At 41.0% G+C, this 18,365-nt stretch overlaps 1 protein-coding gene across 6 annotated transcripts in view; it reads left to right on the forward strand.

Annotated features, from left to right (window-relative positions):
• The window catches only part of DYM (dymeclin), a 190,823-nt gene that overhangs the window by 57,049 nt on the left and 115,409 nt on the right, over positions 1-18,365 (forward strand). For all 6 annotated transcript variants that reach the window (XR_010469154.1, XM_065046825.1, XM_065046827.1 and 3 more), the window contains 2 exons: positions 12,604-12,786; positions 16,438-16,616. Coding sequence is in view for 5 of the 6 variants with exons in the window: in XM_065046825.1 (XP_064902897.1) it covers positions 12,604-12,786; positions 16,438-16,616 (362 nt within the window). In the remaining variant the exon portion in view is untranslated. The remainder of the gene's footprint in view (positions 1-12,603; positions 12,787-16,437; positions 16,617-18,365) is intronic.

The following is an 18,365-nucleotide window of genomic DNA, read 5'->3' on the forward strand; positions in this document are numbered from 1 at the left end:
GGACCATGTTTTGTTTTTCTCTTTTGGGTTTGACATGTGCTCTGTATCAACTAGATTGTTCTTACTCCTGTTTTTTGACTCCTTCAAAAGGTCTGTGAGATAAATTTATGGGTGGACGTTAAGTAATGGGAATGGTCAATGCAATTATTTTTAATAGGTATGACTTACATAACTAAGAGCCCCATTTGAATCTCCTCCAACAATCATCATTTATCCATTCAATTGTTTGAAAAAGCTTTTAGTGCTAATTTTTACCCCTTTAGCAACCTGTTCTGAAGTTATTTTTGGCTTGACTTGATATGGTTTAGCATTGAATTTGCCAAAGCACACGTACCTTTTTCTCTCCTGATTTGGAAAAGACTTAATCCTTTTATATTTAATAATTTTCTTCCTCTGCAGTTGAGTCAAGGTGCTTTTTATTCTTTTTGGGACCTCTAATATTTGATATACGTCCTCTCCGAGCCTAGTGCAGTGACTTTAATTTGACTTAGTGTGATCTACAGGCATTTCGGAAGCTTATATATATATTATTTTAATAAAATATATAAGCATAGATACATTCTTATAATATAAATACATATATGGTCTAGTAGAGTATGTCAATATGTATTTAGTGTGCATATATACAAACACTTACACCTTGTAGGTATCAAAGTACCTAGAGAGATATCAATAAAAATATGCAGAGATATTGTATCAGGATGATTTGTAACATAAGCATATTTATATATTAATAAATAATGCATTGATATATATTATAGACTATATTATTAGAATAAATGTAGATATATCAAATGTAGATAAGATAAAAATAGGAGAATATTGTTAGAAAATAAAGATGATAAATGAATGTTTTCCAGCACGTTAACACGACCATTTAATTTAATTTAATTAACAATTGCACGCATTCAGGCCAAGGGCATCAAGAGGTAAATGCCCTTATTAAGTAGAAACCACTCTTTTTACAGATAGGGGAAATAGAGGAAACAACATGCTTACAGCTTGACTAAAATTATACAATGAATTGACATGACAACCAGGAATAAAATACCAGTGTCCCGATCTTTGTCCTCATGATTTAAACACTAGGCCTTGCTTCAAGGTTAATAAAACACGCTGTTTGGATGTGATAACTAATGTAAGGTTACCACTTCACTAACAATATCAGATGAGTTAATAAGATATATATATATATATATACAGTATATACATGTCTCTTTCTGTAGTCTTGACGATTGGAATGCTTTGTTTTGCTAAGTGGAGTTCAGGCCGTAGCCATTCGATACCCATTTTTCCCTTCTGAAGAAGCGTGTTCCATATTCCTCAAGAACCTCCGTAATGAGGTAATTAATGTGAAATGCCATCAGATTTACTGTAGGAAAGACTGAGAGAACAAAATTTGTTAGAGAACAGGGTTTGTTCAGCCTTGAGAGAAGGTGGTGGCAGGAGACTTCATGACCATGTTCCAATATTTAAAGGGTGGCCACAGAGAAGATGGAGAGTCCTTTTTAACAAGGAGTCCATGGAAAAGCCGAGGGGCAATGGGACAACTCACTTCTGGGGAGATTCTGCTTGGACACAAGAGGGACATTTTTTACCATGAGAACAATCAACCCTTGGAATAATCTCCCTAGGGAAGTGTTGGATCCCCAACATTGGACACTTTTGAGATGTGGCTGGGCCAGCTTGTCTAGGCCGGACTTTTGCTAGTAAAGGTGCGACCAGTTGATCCTTGTGGTCCCGTAAACTTGGGATTCTGTGATTCTATGAACTAAAATTTCGATAGATACAAAGACCATTGAAAATTGTGATATGCAAGTATTTAATCGAATAATAGAATAGTTCTGCTTGGAAAAGACCCTCAGGATCATTGAGTCCAACCATAACCCATCCCTGGCACTGCCCCATGTCCCTGAGAACCTCATCTATGTGTTTGTTCAACCCCTCCAGGGCTGGTGACTCCAGCACTGCCCTGGGCAGCCTGTTCCAATGCCCCACAGCCCTTTGGGGAAGAAATTGTTCCCCAGATCCAACCTCAACCTCCCCTGGCGCAACTTGAGGCCGTTTCCTCTCACCTTGTCACTTGCTACTTGGGAGAAGAGACCAACACCCTCCGTTTAAGTTTGTGGAGCCTGAAATTGTGTTTTTATCCAAAATAATTCAAATATTGTAATATCTACCCCAAACTAGGTAGCCTAGAAAAGATTGCTCTGCACAAGTAGCAGCTGCTGATGCTGAAACCTCCAGAACTTGTATATGTCATAGGCCTTGCTTGCTTGGGCGGGCCTTGCTTGGTTGGGCGGGCCTTGCTTGGTTGGGCGGGCCTTGCTTGGTTGGGCGGGCCTTGCTTGCTTGGGCGGGCCTTGCTTGGTTGGGCGGGCCTTGCTTGGTTGGGCGGGCCTTGCTTGCTTGGGCGGGCCTTGCTTGCTTGGGCGGGCCTTGCTTGCTTGGGCGGGCCTTGCTTGCTTAGGTAGGACTTCTTGGTTAGATAGGATTTGCCAATTATTTGTGGCAGAAGAAAGAGCTCTGTAAAAATCAGAAGGACTTTTCAAAAGTGAGCGTCACAGACTTGTACAGACTGAGAATTACACGATAAGTTATATTAAGAAATTATATGAAATTCTCTTTCTCAAAGCATGAGCTTAGACTTATTGTAGATGATAGCCGAGAAGGCAGTTGTGGGTAGTTCTCCATATTTCATTATCTTAATATTTCCTAATTGTGCTCTTGGAGATCAAACACCTTATTCTTTATAGTTTAGCACTATTGCAAAATCCTTATGAACAGGAACAGCCTCATCCCTTGCCCTGTGGTATCAAAATTTTAGGTATGGAAGATAAAACATTTTGGAACTGAACATGATCACCGGAGACAAAGCGCCTCTAAATGTAACTTCTCCTATTGCGATAAATGTAAATCTTTACGTAGTTTGTGCCATAAGGTAGGTTAATAACAATTGGCTTATCAGTATTCTAGAGATAGGACTTCATTCTTCAGGGCTGCCATTTTTCTCAATGCTTTATCATTAAAAGCATCATTTAAATAATGTTCATATGGCTGGAGCTGGTATTGATGCCTATGGATAAGCCTGTATAGCACTTTCTATAGTGAAATCCAGCTTTCAATTGCTCATAATTTTTGTTTTCAAACTCAGTTGTTTGTGATGAAACTTTTCACACTGAGTATCTTCCTTCTTTTTTTGCCTCTTTTTTCTTTTCTTGGGACTGCTTTAAATTGAAAACAGTTCTTCTGCTTCTGAGAATGAGGTTACGGAAGAACGTTATTTAACCAATGCTGAATTCTTACATCTGTTTTACTGAGGAGTTTTAGAGCGTTCATGCCTTGGAACAGGCTCTTGAGATTTGGGAGGGGGCCTTAGGGGAGCAAAACTGTGGACAGAGATGTGCTGGTTGCAATCCTTCAGCAAGTTTACTAAATCTGGCCAAGTTACCCTGTCTTGAAATGTGTTATTTTGTATACGTAGAGCAGAAAAAACGGCAGCAAAATTGTCTGAAGGTTGAGTTTCTAGGGAGGGTGTTCCCCGGAGCTTTGGGATGCTGCACCCCTCAGCGAGTCTGGGAGCCTGTTCCAGGATGCGACGGGACTTCTCTTGGAGTTGCTTCATCCAGCTGCTGATGGACCAAGTTTTGAGGAAGAGAATTGACACTTAGGGACTTTCTCATCCTTGATACAGCAGGTAGTGTAGAGGAGGGAGTTCTCTCACTGCGTTACCAAACCATAGAATCACCGTAGTTGGAAAGGACCCTCAAGATCACTGAGTCCAACCATTAACCTACCCCTGGCACTAACCCACATCACTAAGAACCTCATCTATGTGTATTTCCAACCTCTCCAGGGATGGTGACTCCAGCACTGCCCTGGGCAGCCTGTTCCAATGCCCCACAGCCCTTTGGGGAAGAAATTGTTCCCCAGATCCAACCTCAACCTCCCCTGGCGCAACTTGAGGCCGTTTCCTCTTGTCCTGGCGCTTGTTCCTGGGGAGCAGAGCCCGACCCCCCCAGCTCCAACCTCCTTTCAGTTCAGAGATCAGAAGGTCTCCCCTCAGCTCCTGTTCTCCACTTCCCGAGTGAAAATAGGGACAGGCTGGGATGGATTAAACCCAACGTGCCCATTGTAGGTGCGCACCGGGGGAGGTGATGGGGTCCAAGAAGTGTGAACAAGTCTTTGAAATTAGAGCGGCAGCCAGAGCTCTGAGTTTTCTATCTGTGCTTATATTTGGAGTTTTCAATAGAATGAAGGGCATGAATAGGCTGGGGAAGATGCTGTTGATATAATTCAGTGATGGGATGGAGTGGAGTAGTGAAAATTGGGGGTAGCAGGAGAAGGTCCATCCCTGCAGAGCTGGGTCCAGCGGGTCTGCTGTCGGTAAAATTGTGATCGAGGCACTGAATTCACCCCCTACCTCATCCTGCTCCATCTCAATTGCTTAATTCTTGTCTGGTTAAACTCCGAGATTCTGAGTTGTGCCATGATAAAACTGACCATTATTATCCATTATTATTCCCTGACTTGGACATAAGTCCGGCAAGGAATGAGATGAAAATTATCTTGTGTTGTAGGTAACTGAGTCCAACAAAAATTATTTCTCCCTTGCTTCTATGCCTTTAATTTTTTATTTCTTTTTAGGTTATTAGGCAGATCATTTTAAAAGAAGATGTTCCCAGGAACCACTCACTCATGTTCTCATGTCTCACTTAGGAAACAACTTCATTGACTTCATTGACTTAGGAAACAACTTCATTTTAATTGACTGCCTGCAGTCACAAGTCAACAGGAGAAGTGTTTTAAGCTCTTTAAGTGATAGAAAATTCAAATTGCTATGCAAAAATTGGCTATTGGGTGTATTGATCTGTCTAGGAACATTACAGGTCACTTCTGCCAATAGCAGCCTGAATTTCATCATTGTCTCTATGTAGGGTTAAGGTTGCTGCTTCGAATGCATTGGTTAATATATATATAGGTAATGCATACAATACAAATCTGAACTTAGCATTGGTGAATAGTTCGTTATTCTGCCTTATTAATATGTTTATATTTGATTATCCTAGTATTTTTCATATTTTATAATGTATAGAAACAAAAGTTATGATTATATAAAATACAGGTATGCATATAGAACCATTAAAGTAATATTTGGCATTTTTGCTATAGAGAGGAATTCATGCTGGTAGTTGTTGAGTTGGTTACGAGGTGATCAGGATAAATACAGCGAGTATTCTGCACTATTATATACTATACTGAATGTATTTACCTCCTTCATCTCTTTTGTTCTTTATACCTTTCAGGGTTTTTATTTTTCCTTCTATTCTCTATTAAAGTTTCTCAAACCAGGTGTGTGTTCTAATCAGAACTAATAAGTCCTAACGACTTCATTGCAGAAGAAATAATGACTGGCAAGTGATTGACTTGCTGGTTTTGATATTGATCAGTAAAGCTGGTATTTTGTTTGCTTGACTGATTTGCACGTGCCTGCACTAGATTTAAAGGTTAATTAAATAATTCAAAATACACATCTTCAAAGCATTTCCCCAACGATTCTGTCCACCTGAATTTCAAATCGTTGAGGGTAGTGGGAGGAATTAATATGAAATTATTTAGATGAGGGGATTGAGACCATCATCAGCAAATTTGCTGCTGACACCAAGCTGGGAAGGAGTGTGGAGCTGCTGGAAGGCAGGAGGGCTCTGCAGAGGGGTCTGGAGAGACTGGAGAAATGGGCCCATTCCAATGGGATGAAGTTCAACAAGGCCAAGTGGCGGGTGCTGCCCTTTGGTCACAACAACCCCTGCAGCGCTCCAGGCTGGGCACAGAGTGGCTGGAGAGCAGTCAGGCAGAAAGGGACCTGGGGGGACTCATGGACAGGAAGCTCAACAGGAGCCACCAGTGTGCCCAGGTGGCCAAGAAGGCCAATGGGATCCTGTCCTGGATCCAAACCAGCGTGGTCAGCAGGCCAAGGGCAGTGATCCTTCCCCTGTGCTCTGCATTGGGGAGGCCACACCTGGAGTGTTGTGTTCAGTTCTGGGCCCCTCAGCTCAGGAAAGAGATTGAAGTGCTGGAGCGGGTGCAGAGAAGAGCAACAAGACTGGGGAAGGGACTGGAACACAAGCCCTATGGGGAGAGGCTGAGGGAGCTGGGCTTGTTTAGTCTGGAGAAGGGGAGGCTTAGAGCTGAGCTCCTCACTCTCTAGAACTACCTGAAGGGCAGTTCTAGCCAGGTGGGGATTGGTCTCTTCTCCCAGGCAGTTAGCAATAGGACAAGGGGGCATGGGCTTAAACTCTACCAGGGGAAATTTAGGCTGGAGATTAGACAGCAATTCTCTGCAGAGAGAGTGGTCAGGCATTGGAATGGCTGCCCAGGGAGGTGCTGGACTCGCCGTCCCTGGAGGTTTTTAAACTGAGCTTGGCCATGGCACTTAGTGCCATGATCTAGTCAATGGACTGGAGTTGGACCAAGGGTTGGACTCGATGATCTCTGAGGTCTTTTCCAACCCAGTCCATTCTGTGATTCTGTGATTCTGTGATTCTGTGATTATTAAGATCAGATAGTGATGTTGCTACATCTCATTTTTCTTGAAAAATGTATTTTGTACTTTGGAAAAGTTGTTTTGATGCTTGTCTTCCTTCTGCCTTAATCCTGTTCTAAATGTGTAGGATGGAAAGGAGCCTTTTTTGTTGCCAGTTTAGAAATGAATTAGTTTGAAGAGAAAATAAGATATTTTGGAATCCTATGGAAGTCTTTATGTGTAAAGTTTTTCTTCAGTGGATGAGCTTGATCATCACTTGTGTCTAGAGAAGTTGAAATAGATATTTCCAATGGTGGAGATAATAAAATACATGAATATTTCCTCCTGTGTTTAAAATTTTCTCTTCCTATAGTTTTTGGACTATATTTCTTGAAGTGAATTAATGGCTTATTAGAGTTATTTCCAGCTTTATTTGGCAACTTTTGATTCAGGAATGTAATGTAACCATGTAATGTAACCATGTAACCATGTTTCCCTAAAGATAAGACAGGGTCTTATATTAATTTTTTCTCAAAAATTGCTTGTTCTTTTACATATATTGCTACCTAGACACTATTTAAATGGGCTTTTAAAATGTCCTGTAACTAGGGCTTATTTTTGGAGTAGGGCTTATATTTCGAGCATCCTCAAATCCTGAAATATTATGTTAGGGCTTATTTTTGGGGTAGGGCTTATTTTGGGGCGAGATAGGGTACTCAGTTTTGTGTTACAGATATTAGAAATGTTTTTAGAGGTTTGACTGAAAATGAGTTCATTCTCTTCATGCCATTAGAAACTTTTCTTTTTCATGGTTGGAACGGTTGTATTTGGACTTAGTTTGAGATACCAGCCCAGCACAGGGTTCATGGTTTGAATTGCTCTGGTCTGAGAGCCAAGGACACTCTGAGCTCTGCCCACAGGTGTGAGGCAGCGAGGAATGGGATGGATGGACAGAGCTGGACTCACACCCACACTGACCCATGAGAGTATTCCAGCCCATTAGCATCACGCTAATTATTTAAGAAGTCGGGTTCTTCTGGTCACTTTCTTCGTTATTTTTGTTGGAATTGGGGGAGTTCTGTTTGGGATGTTTAGTTCACCCTTTGCCCTTTTGCAGAGGCCTTCGGGTCTTTCTCCTTTTACCTTTTTGCAGCTCTTCGGGGCCAGGTGCTGCTTCTCTCTGTGAACGGAGCTTGCGAGGAATTGCCTTGAGTATCTTTTATTTCATATTCTATTTCTATTACATATCTATACATTTACTAGTAGCGTATTAATATTTTGTTGCTTTATTAAACTGTGTTTATCTCAATCTGAGTTTCTCCCTTCCCTTTTGATTCTCTCCCCTGTTTTGGGGATGTGAATGAGTGGCTATCGTGTTTATATTGGCATGTTGGGTTCAACCACGACATGGTGACAAAGGAGCACAACGTATATAACCGAGGGGCAATTATGAGGCTGACGGGCCGAATCCTAAAGTTACATTCAGCCCTTTGAAGGCAACTGTAACGCTGATGTGACCCCCAGTGAAAATGAGTTTGACACCCCTGGACTCTTGTCCTAAAAAAAATCAATATAATTTTAGATATCCCATTATGAACTCCTGTAATCTAGCAATAAAAAGATCAATAGTTTCAAGTGAAACACTATTTTTGCAGTGAATTGAGGAATACGCTTGTTTATTACAATAAATCTGTGCAGTTTACTATCTTTTGCAGCGCAGGGAGGTTGCGCAAAGTGTTGGAGCTGGGAAGCAAAGTGGAAAAACGTTTCAAAGAGGAAGAAAAAATCCATGGATATAATTTGGCGAGACAACAAAGAAGCCTGTGCCTCAAATTTAAAGGCTGTAAACACTGAACTAGGGTAGAAATGTTTTATGGTATTACATAGAACTACTTATAGGAATAAGTAGATGAAGTTGAACGAAGTAATGCTTAGGCTGAGTATTAGGGGGAAAAAAAAGTGAATATTAAGGTTTATTAGATTGTGGAACACTCTTCCCAAAGGATGTGGTTCGAGCTCCATTACAGTCCCTTCAAATGAGGCTGGAGGGAACGCAGCAAGGGGAGGGATGGACACAGTCACTTATAACATCTTTGCATTTCACTCGCTCCCATCATCCGTTTCCTGAAAAACCGCATGCCCAATGTGGGAGTGAGCTCACGGCCCCAACCTCCTCGGACTCATTGGTGTTTTTGGGAGAGTTTATTTGGAGATAAATATCTGATCTGGTGTTGGTTCTTTCCTTTCCCTCCCTTCCTTTCCCTCCCTTCCTTTCCCTCCCTTCCTTTCCCTCCCTTCCTTTCCCTCCCTTCCTTTCCCTCCCTTCCTTTCCCTCCCTTCCTTTCCCTCCCTTCCTTCCCCTCCCTTCCTTCCCCTCCCTTCCTTCCCCTCCCTTCCTTCCCCTCCCTTCCTTCCCCTCCCTTCCTTCCCCTCCCTTCCTTCCCCTCCCTTCCTTCCCCTCCCTTCCTTCCCCTCCCTTCCTTCCCCTCCCTTCCTTCCCCTCCCTTCCTTCCCCTCCCTTCCTTCCCCTCCCTTCCTTCCCCTCCCTTCCTTCCCCTCCCTTCCTTCCCCTCCCTTCCTTCCCCTCCCTTCCTTCCCCTCCCTTCCTTCCCCTCCCTTCCTTCCCCTCCCTTCCTTCCCCTCCCTTCCTTCCCCTCCCTTCCTTCCCCTCCCTTCCTTCCCCTCCCTTCCTTCCCCTCCCTTCCTTCCCCTCCCTTCCTTCCCCTCCCTTCCTTCCCCTCCCTTCCTTCCCCTCCCTTCCTTCCCCTCCCTTCCTTCCCCTCCCTTCCTTCCCCTCCCTTCCTTCCCCTCCCCTCCCCTCCCCTCCCCTCCCCTCCCCTCCCCTCCCCTCCCCTCCCCTCCCCTCCCCTCCCCTCCCCTCCCCTCCCCTCCCCTCCCCTCCCCTCCCCTTCCCTCCCTTCCTTCCCCTCCCCTCCCCTCCCCTCCCCTCCCCTCCCCTCCCCTCCCCTCCCCATAGCAAAGCAGTTGCTTTTCTCTCCATTTTAGGAATTAAACAGTGAAAATAAGATATAATAATAAGAAAAACCCAGAAATAAAGCCCGTGACAATCCATCCACTATGTAAATTGTTGAGACATCTCTGACCTTGCACTTTACACCTTGGTCTGCGTGGTATCTCGATAGGAATTAAATTGTGTTTTTTCAACCGATCGTGCATTTACTCTCATATAAATTCTTTATGCTCCTTATGAGTTTAATGCTTAACATACAAGTTCATTAACCACAGTAATTATTCCATATTTCCCATCCCTCAGCTTTTGTAGTTTCTTGCTGTGAAAATCTTCCAAAAACTTGCAATGGGACTCTCCTAAAATTAATGTAGCCACTCTTTTCATAGACTTTTAAGCAAGTATACCCAACGCTCCTCACAATAAATTGCTTAAAGAAAGACCTGAGATGTTAAGGATGTATTGATAAAGTATAAAACCACTTTGACTTGCGACATTAAGGGAATTTTATTTGATAAAGCAGATCCAGCCTCTACTGGTTCTGATTCCATGGACCCATTTTCCTCTCGTGTTCTTTATCACGTAACATCCCCGCAGCGACTCGAGTAATCGCTTACATGGCAAAGCCCATTGACTTAATCAATTTGATGCACATAATCAACATTAAATCATAGAAAACCCAACCCTTAAGTTCCCCAAGCTGCTGCTTAATGTAATAAAAATGAAATAGTAATTGTAATGGTTTTGAAGATACTATTCACTGGATTTGGTGGAGGAAGCACAGTTAGATGCAATGAAAATCGCTTTTGTTTAAACTCTTCGTAATCTCTATTTGCTGCTACCTCTGGTGTTGTTGCAGCACTGAACAATCTTCTGGATGCTGAAAGTTTCATAAATATAATCGGAAAGGTTGTGGAGCTCGGACGTGGTTTCAGAGATTACGGAAACATGGGGTAGATCTGGTCTGGTGGATATTTTTTGCTGGTTGTGTTTTTTGTCTGATATTTAACTTATTTTAATGACTCCTCCAGCCTCATCTACTTGTTGTCTTTCTATTTTTGCAACAAAGGAGCAAAATTGTCATTTTGGGAAACATTAAAATGACACAAAGAGCTCAAGAAGATCTTTGGAAGCTCTTCCTGGCTACCACAACTGTTAGTTCTTCAGTCTTGAAAGCAGCTTGGGGCTGCACCTCAATCCAAATTAGTGTCAAGAGCAATAAAACTCGTTAGTAGGATGCTAATGATGTATTGTAGAACTCAGATTACGTGTTTGGGGAACAAGGAAGAGATTTGTGCTGTTAAAACTCCAGCGAGGAGAGAAATGAGCGTCCTCCAAAAGGCTGTGCCGGCAGTAATTGAAATTTCAACTTAACGAAGGATAAACCCTTCCAAGGAAAACGTGATGAAACTGAATTATTAATATTCAAAATAACATTAAAATCAAACTCTTAAAATTGGACTTTGAAAGGATAAACAAATGCATTGAAACTTTTCGCCCAGTAGGAATAAAATGAACCGTATTTGTATCTTGTTGTGATTTCTTATTTTTCTGCTGTGTAACTTAGGACTTTGACCTATTAAATGAATCATTTGATGAGATGCTCCATCTCTGCCATAAAATATCAACAAAATTAAGTGCTAAGCAGCTATTTGGGGATAAATATATTCCAATGTGATTGGGATGGGCTGTTTCTCATCACCTGGGAATGTATCGAGACCCCCAAATCCTCCCCTTTCTCCCTTCCCGCCACCGTTCGTTGATATTTTGCCACATAACCGATCAACCTTGGTCACCCATGATGCTGGAATTAGGAACAGGAATTAGAAATGCAGTTGTTGAGTGTTTGGAGTTAATTTTTATAATGCTGTAAAGATGAAGTATGAACACAACTCTGCTTTTAAGGCTAAAACATCAAAGTTTAAAGAGTATGAAAAAGAAGGTTTTCAATGAGCAGCATTCAGGTGCTTTATACTTTATGCCTTAATACTAGAGCTGGATATGCACCATAAAAATGCACCTACACAAAGGGAAAGATACTCTAACATGAGCAAAGACTGATGTGGAATGATGAGCTATTTACATTTTTATACCTAATAATTTTTTGAGGGTCTAAAACAAACTCTTTTACAAGCTCTTTTACAAATGGTTTCATATTGGTAGCAATGCAAAAATACATAATACCCTAATATTTAAACACATAATAATTAATATTAAATAATCTAAGAATAATTAATATTTAAATACATAATACCCTAATATTTAAATTCAAATTGCTGTTGATTGTGCTGTTTTGTTTTGGTTTTTTCCTAAGTTAATTAGCTATGACGTTATCTACTCATCATAATGAGCAACACTGATGATCTCTACAGGATTCAGTCTGGAGGTTCTGCTTGAAGCAATATTAGTTTTTGTTACTGTCTTTTGCCTAAAGTGTGCTGAGTTTAATAAAATCGAGTATATGAGAAAAATGCTGCTTGATGGACCAAGTCAGTTTTATTAAGCTCATTTTCCTCTATTAATATGTTGCCATTGCTACATGAATCCTTCAGCTGGTACCTGCTCCATGTTTAAGGTTCTACTGTTCAAACACAGGCTTTTGTTTCACCTCTTCTTGTTTCCTTTTCATGTATTATTATATATTGTATATTGTATATTGTATATTGTATATTGTATGTTGTATATTGTATATTGTATGTTGCATATTGTATATTGCATATTGTATATTGTGTATTGTATATTATCTATTATTATATATTATATATTATATATTATATATTATATATTATATATTATATATTATATATTATATATTATATATTATATATTATATATTATATATTATATATTATATATTATTTTGACTTAATTTTCTTGAATTTCCAGCAATCTTTCAATTCTTTCTTTCCCACACCTGCTGCTACTACTCCTGCAATTTTCATTGTGAGAGATCAAGTAGCCAGACCCGTTGTCTTATTGTGCAATAGTGAAATGTTTTTCCCTTTTCTGACCTATCAGACACTATCTGGTCCTCTAGAGGAACTTTGTGCATTAAAATGTGAACAGAAATAATGTGTATATATATATATTTTATTATTATTTTGTTTTCTAGCTGGCCTGTGGACAGTCTTCACGCTCGGCGGAGTGGGGAGCAAAGCATCACCACAGCTGGAACGCTGCTCCCCTCTTGCAAACCAGAGTCTGCTGCTTCTCCTTGTCTTGGCAAATCTCACCGACGCACCCGATACGCCCAATCCCTACAGACAAGCCATTATGTCCTTCAAGAACACACAAGGTTTGTATTTCTTAAGCATCAAGGGATGAAAACGAAGCGTTGAGTTGCTGCGACTACTTCAAGGTTCTCTTTGCAAAAGTTGTTTTCTCTCCTGCCGACCTATGGAGGAGCAATAAGGGTATAATTTCTTTGGAGGACAAGGATACTCTTTTCTTCAGACTTGAGAAGTTTTAGCCACCTTCGTAATGTCATAAAATATAAATAAAACTGATCTATAAGTAGGTTTGGTACCTGAGAGTCTTCAGGAGTCCCCTTAAACTTTGTAGCACTGGGGGAAATTCTGTTTAACCAGAGACACGTTCCTCACAACATGTGGATATAGGCTTGTTTTGTCCTAACATGCCCCTTTGATTTATTGGATACAGTTTACAGGTAATTGAGATCAAATTCTTCATACAATTTATGTTTTGTTCTGTATTTTTTTAACTGAGAACTTCTATGAATGCTTTCTTTTGGTTGACTTTATTTAATGTCCTCAGTAACTAGGTATGTATTTCATTGAAAACTTATATATGTGTCATTATAAAATTTTAAAAGGACCTATTATTTGTCAGAAGTAGCCCAAAAAGCCACATTTTCTTTCAATATGTCCATTTATAGGATAACTTATTGTTTCCACTACCAGTACTAGTATAACTGAGCTTAAATTTGATTCGTGTGAACATTCTGAGGGGCTGGTAGGAAGAGAACAATATAAAAAAGAAAGGCTGGTTATTGCCATAATAATCTATAGTGTCTGGCTTTTTTGTTGAAATAATTGATAAAATTTAATTGGACCAAAACTGATCAAATTCAGGATAGTTTTGTTTATTCTACATGCTCTAGAATAGTTTTATTTTTCTCTTGGACAGTTTAATGTTTTATAGAATATCACAGGATATGCTGCTGTTGCTGATAAGTTTCTTTAATACTGTTAAATTTTAAAAATAATTTAAAAATATCCTTTAATGAAACGGATAATGAAGTGCTATAAATATAAGTGATGTGGTTTAAACATCCACAGAAGTGAAGCTTGAAAGTCAGTGGACACTCCTCAGCTAATGAATCATGGAGTCAACTTGCTTCTTAATAGAAGATGTGGAATTGATCGGATTTTGCTGTCCACATCCAAATTTTCCCTAATTAAGAGAAATATTTGCCCGAAGCAGGATGGTTTTAATCGGTCCATAATGACGATCAGTGTTTGAAAGGGACATGGAGGCAGAAAAGACAAATTTTGGTCTTTGTCTGCCCGGTGGAACGTTTTTTGGGGAGAATGTCCTGGTTTTGGCTGGTATAGGGTTAATTTTCTTCCTGGTAGCTGGTGTAGTGCTGTATTTTGGATTTAGAATGAGAATAATGTTGATAATTCACTGATGTTTCAGTCGTTGCTAAGCACTCAAGGACTTTTCAGCCTCTCACGCCGTGCCAGATGCACAAGAAGCTGAGAGAGAAGAGCTGACCCAAACTCACCAAAGGGATATTCCATACCATAGAATATGTTCAGTATATATTTGTGGGGAAGAAGAAGGAAGAGGGAAGAAGAAGGAAGAGGGAAGAAGTTTGGAGTGATGACATTTGCTTTCCCAAGTTACTGTTACCCGTGATGGAGCCGTTGCTCTCCTGGCCATGCCTGAACACCCACCTACCAATGAGAAGCAGTGAATTAATCCCTTATTTTGCTTTCGCTGTGCAGCTTTGGCTTATTCATCTGCTTTTGTCTCAACCCACGAGTTTTCTCGCCTTTACTCGTCCAATTCTCTCCCCCATCCCACCAGGGAGGAGTGAACGAGTGGCTGCGTGGGGCTTAGCTCTCAGCTGGGGTTAAACCACCCTAGACAAGGCGGGGATTCCATCGCCAACAGGCTGTGCCTTGTCTCTGCAGAAAAGAAGGAGAAAACGTTGCTCCAGGACCTCCTGTTGTTTTCAGCTGAATGGCTGGAGCCATCACCCCTCACCCACGCCAAGAGGAGCAGCAACATCGGCTCTGCTGGGCCCCCAAAATCCCGGTGGGAGCCAGAGCTCCCATGGAGCTCCTGCAGGTTTTCCAAGCGCTTTTTCCGTCAAAAAAAGGGTGGAGATGTTGTTTGAGATCCGTGAGAACCACCACATTCTTCCGTGCCGAAAGCTCGGCTAAGAATACGAGCTAAAAGACAAGGGGGAAAGCAACACACGTGCGTCTCAGTGGGTGTAGGGAGTGTTTGTGTGATCAATCCCTACCACTATAAACAGAGATTTCTCCAGAAGAGTGGAAAATTTTGGTAAGAAACCACGGGATTGTTCATTTCAAAGCCAAATTTGTTTGGTCTTGTGGTAGCTGCCCATGAGCACACACATAGTGACGCTGTATTCAATGTTTTCGGTGGTCATGCAGTCTATAATATCCAAGAAATCTTTCAGGATTTGAACAAAATGTTGAAGATTTTGATTAAATTCAATAGTTGCTGCCTGTTCTTTTGGCCGTTGTAGTACAATTGGCTCTAAAACAGCTTGTAAAAATACAGATTTTTTTAATTTACATTGTTTTTTTCCTTTATTCTTCTGAATTTTTTCTTCCTATAATCCCTTCTGTCCAGAAATTACGGTGCATGAGGAATAATATTGTCCCGCTGCTTTATACTGCAGAGATTTCCTAAGTTAACACAATTTTAATAAATGATAATTCCAAAATCTCTAGTCTGTTATTATGGGATCTAAGGAACTTTAGTTCAATTCTTCAGCTTTGAACGTCTTGCTTATAGTAATATGGACATCTTGAAGTCCAGACCTTTAGTATATTTGAGTATCCTAGCTCGTATTGTTCCCACAATACCATCTTGTCATGAAATTGCTGGAATATTTTCACGTGTGTAGCTTGATTGTGTATTCAGTTGCCAGGATGCTGAAAGAAATCAGCCCAGAAAAGGCAGATCATCCCATTTCATGGAGCGTTGCGAAAGAATGTCACGTTTGCTTCTTCTATTTCCACTGGAAGTTCCTAAGTGGTGAAGTTCTGCGCTGATGGACGTTTTCCTCAAAACTGATGAAGGTTCTTCGAGCCAAAATCTGTTTTATTTTCACTTCCAGCTCTGGCACAGATTATATCGTCAACGTGAACAAACTGATGTTCAACTATATGCCACGGTGTTTTACATCACTTTAATGAGCCCACTAAACCCCCCATCTTTTAAAGTCCTGACAACACCAGTTTTATTGAAAATATAGAGATAGTCTTGCCCTTCGTGCCAAAAAGTGGGTATGAAAATCCACCCTGATGCCCATGAACTAATCATGGGAATTTTATTTGCACATAAATCAGGTCATTGATTCCAGTGAAGACACCATAGCTCCTTTGCAGCATCTCCTGGCATTGCCTTTTTTTATTTTCATTTTTCTACCAGTAGAAGCTATTTGGACAAGAAATATATATAAAAGAAAGCTATTTATCAAAAAGGATGAGTGTCTTGTGCAGATACAGGAGCTCATGTGAGAGGACAACCTCAGCTTTATGGCACAACCGAAGCTTCGTGAGACCTTATCAAGCTTTATGATTGAAGTCCTGCATTATTTTCATTTCTTCCTTCCTATGATTCTGTATAAAATTCTTCTCCCCGGCGGTTTTTATGAAGCTAATAAATAGCTGGATAGTAAACGTATTTCTTAATGTCTTTTTTTACTTGTTATTTATTTCAGATAGCACTGCTTTTTCCTCATCAAATCCACACGCTTTCCAGATTAATTTCAACAGTTTGTACACGGCTTTGTGCGAGCAGCAGAAATCCGACCAGGTGACTCTTCTTTTGTACACACTTCTGCATCAAAACAGCAACGTACGGACATACGTGTTGGCACGGACGGACATAGAGAATCTTGTAAGTATTGTCTCATTGCAGGAATGTGATGCTAAACATATCTATGCAGTAAAATATAATCACAGAATCACAGAATCACAGAATCGACTGGGTTGGAAGAGACCTCAGAGATCATCGAGTCCAACCCTTGGTCCAACTCTAGTCCGTTTACTAGATCATGGCACTAAGTGCCATGTCCAATCTCAGTTTAAAAACCTCCAGGGCCGGTGAGTCCAGCACCTCCCTGGGCAGCCATTCCAATGCCTGACCACTCTCTCTGTAAAGAATTTCTTTCTAATATCCAGCCTAAATTTCCCCTGGTAGAGTTTAAGCCCATGCCCCCTTGTCCTATTGCTAACTGCCTGGGAGAAGAGACCAATCCCCACCTGGCTATAACTTCCCTTCAGGTAGTTATAGAGAGTGATGAGGTCACCTCTAAGCCTCCTCTTCTCTAGACTAAACAAGCCCAGCTCCCTCAGCCTCTCCCCATAGGGCTTGTGTTCCAGTCCCTTCCCCAGTCTTGTTGCTCTTCTCTGCACCCGCTCCAGCACTTCAATCTCTTTCCTGAGCTGAGGGGCCCAGAACTGAACACAACACTCCAGGTGTGGCCTCCCCAATGCAGAGCACAGGGGAAGGATCACTGCCCTTGTCCTGCTGACCACGCTGTTTTTGATACAGGACAGGATACCGTTGGCCTTCTTGGCCACCTGGGCACACTGTTGGCTCATATTGAGCTTCCTGTCAATTAGCACCCCCAGGTCCCTTTTTATCAAGCTCCCAGGCTTTGATTCCCTTAGTCTTGATTCACCTGGGCATGGTGTAAAGAAACTGGTAGCAGATGTCATACTATTTATTATTATGTTTTTCTTATTCTAGCTAAAAAGTTAGACAAGTTTCTTGTGCACATACAGGGATAATAGTCGATAAAATGAGCTGTAACTTGCCTACTACGCCAAATATCAAACTGGATGGACCTGAGGCGGAAACTCCTCAAGAAGCAGCTGGCAGGTTTTGTAGAAATGCAGCTCTCGTGACTTTTTAGCTGCTTTAAATAGGATTGTGGTTAATGGATGATGTATGTAACAGGCACCTGGTACAGGTTTTTGTAGGTTATAAATTAGCTTTAGTAATGTTTAGTTCCGGCTTGGAGTTGGTAGACACCACTGTTGGCAAACTGGGGGGAGATGGTTGATACTGAAGTAATTCAAGACTAAACTCTGCGGATTATCTAGGTGAGAGCTGAGGCATTTTGCAGGAATTCTGTGAACAAATGGTCGTATTTAATTTTCGGGGCTTTTAATATATGATACAACATATTGAGCAGCTGCTGACAATATCGATTTACTTTCTTTTTAGAGAAATAAAGGTTAGGTGTGTGCATTCTTTTCTAATTCTGATGTCTGATTATATTGTAAAACTGCCAGAAAAAGTATGAGGTGCGTATGTCAACTCCAGATGCTCCACAGTGTGCGATGTCTTTGTATATTATGACCTATCCTTCCTCCCCCTCAGAAAAAGACACAAAACACCCAGAAAATCACATAAATAATCAGCAACGTTGAACAAATGGTCGGAAAAGCTGAGAAAGTTGAGAAAAGCATTGCTAAAACCAGCATGTTTGATTTCTTATTTGACTCTTCACGCGTTGTTTTGGGTTTTGTGATCGCTGCTGATGTCTTTGCCCAATCCTCTTGTTTTTAGAGAGTGGGTAAGGATGAGAAAAGCAGTTTTCATTGCTTAGGAAGAGGCAGAAGGGATTGTGGGTGGGAT

Source organism: Columba livia, chromosome Z, assembly GCF_036013475.1.
Source record: "Columba livia isolate bColLiv1 breed racing homer chromosome Z, bColLiv1.pat.W.v2, whole genome shotgun sequence".
In the NCBI taxonomy this organism is placed as follows: domain Eukaryota; kingdom Metazoa; phylum Chordata; class Aves; order Columbiformes; family Columbidae; genus Columba; species Columba livia.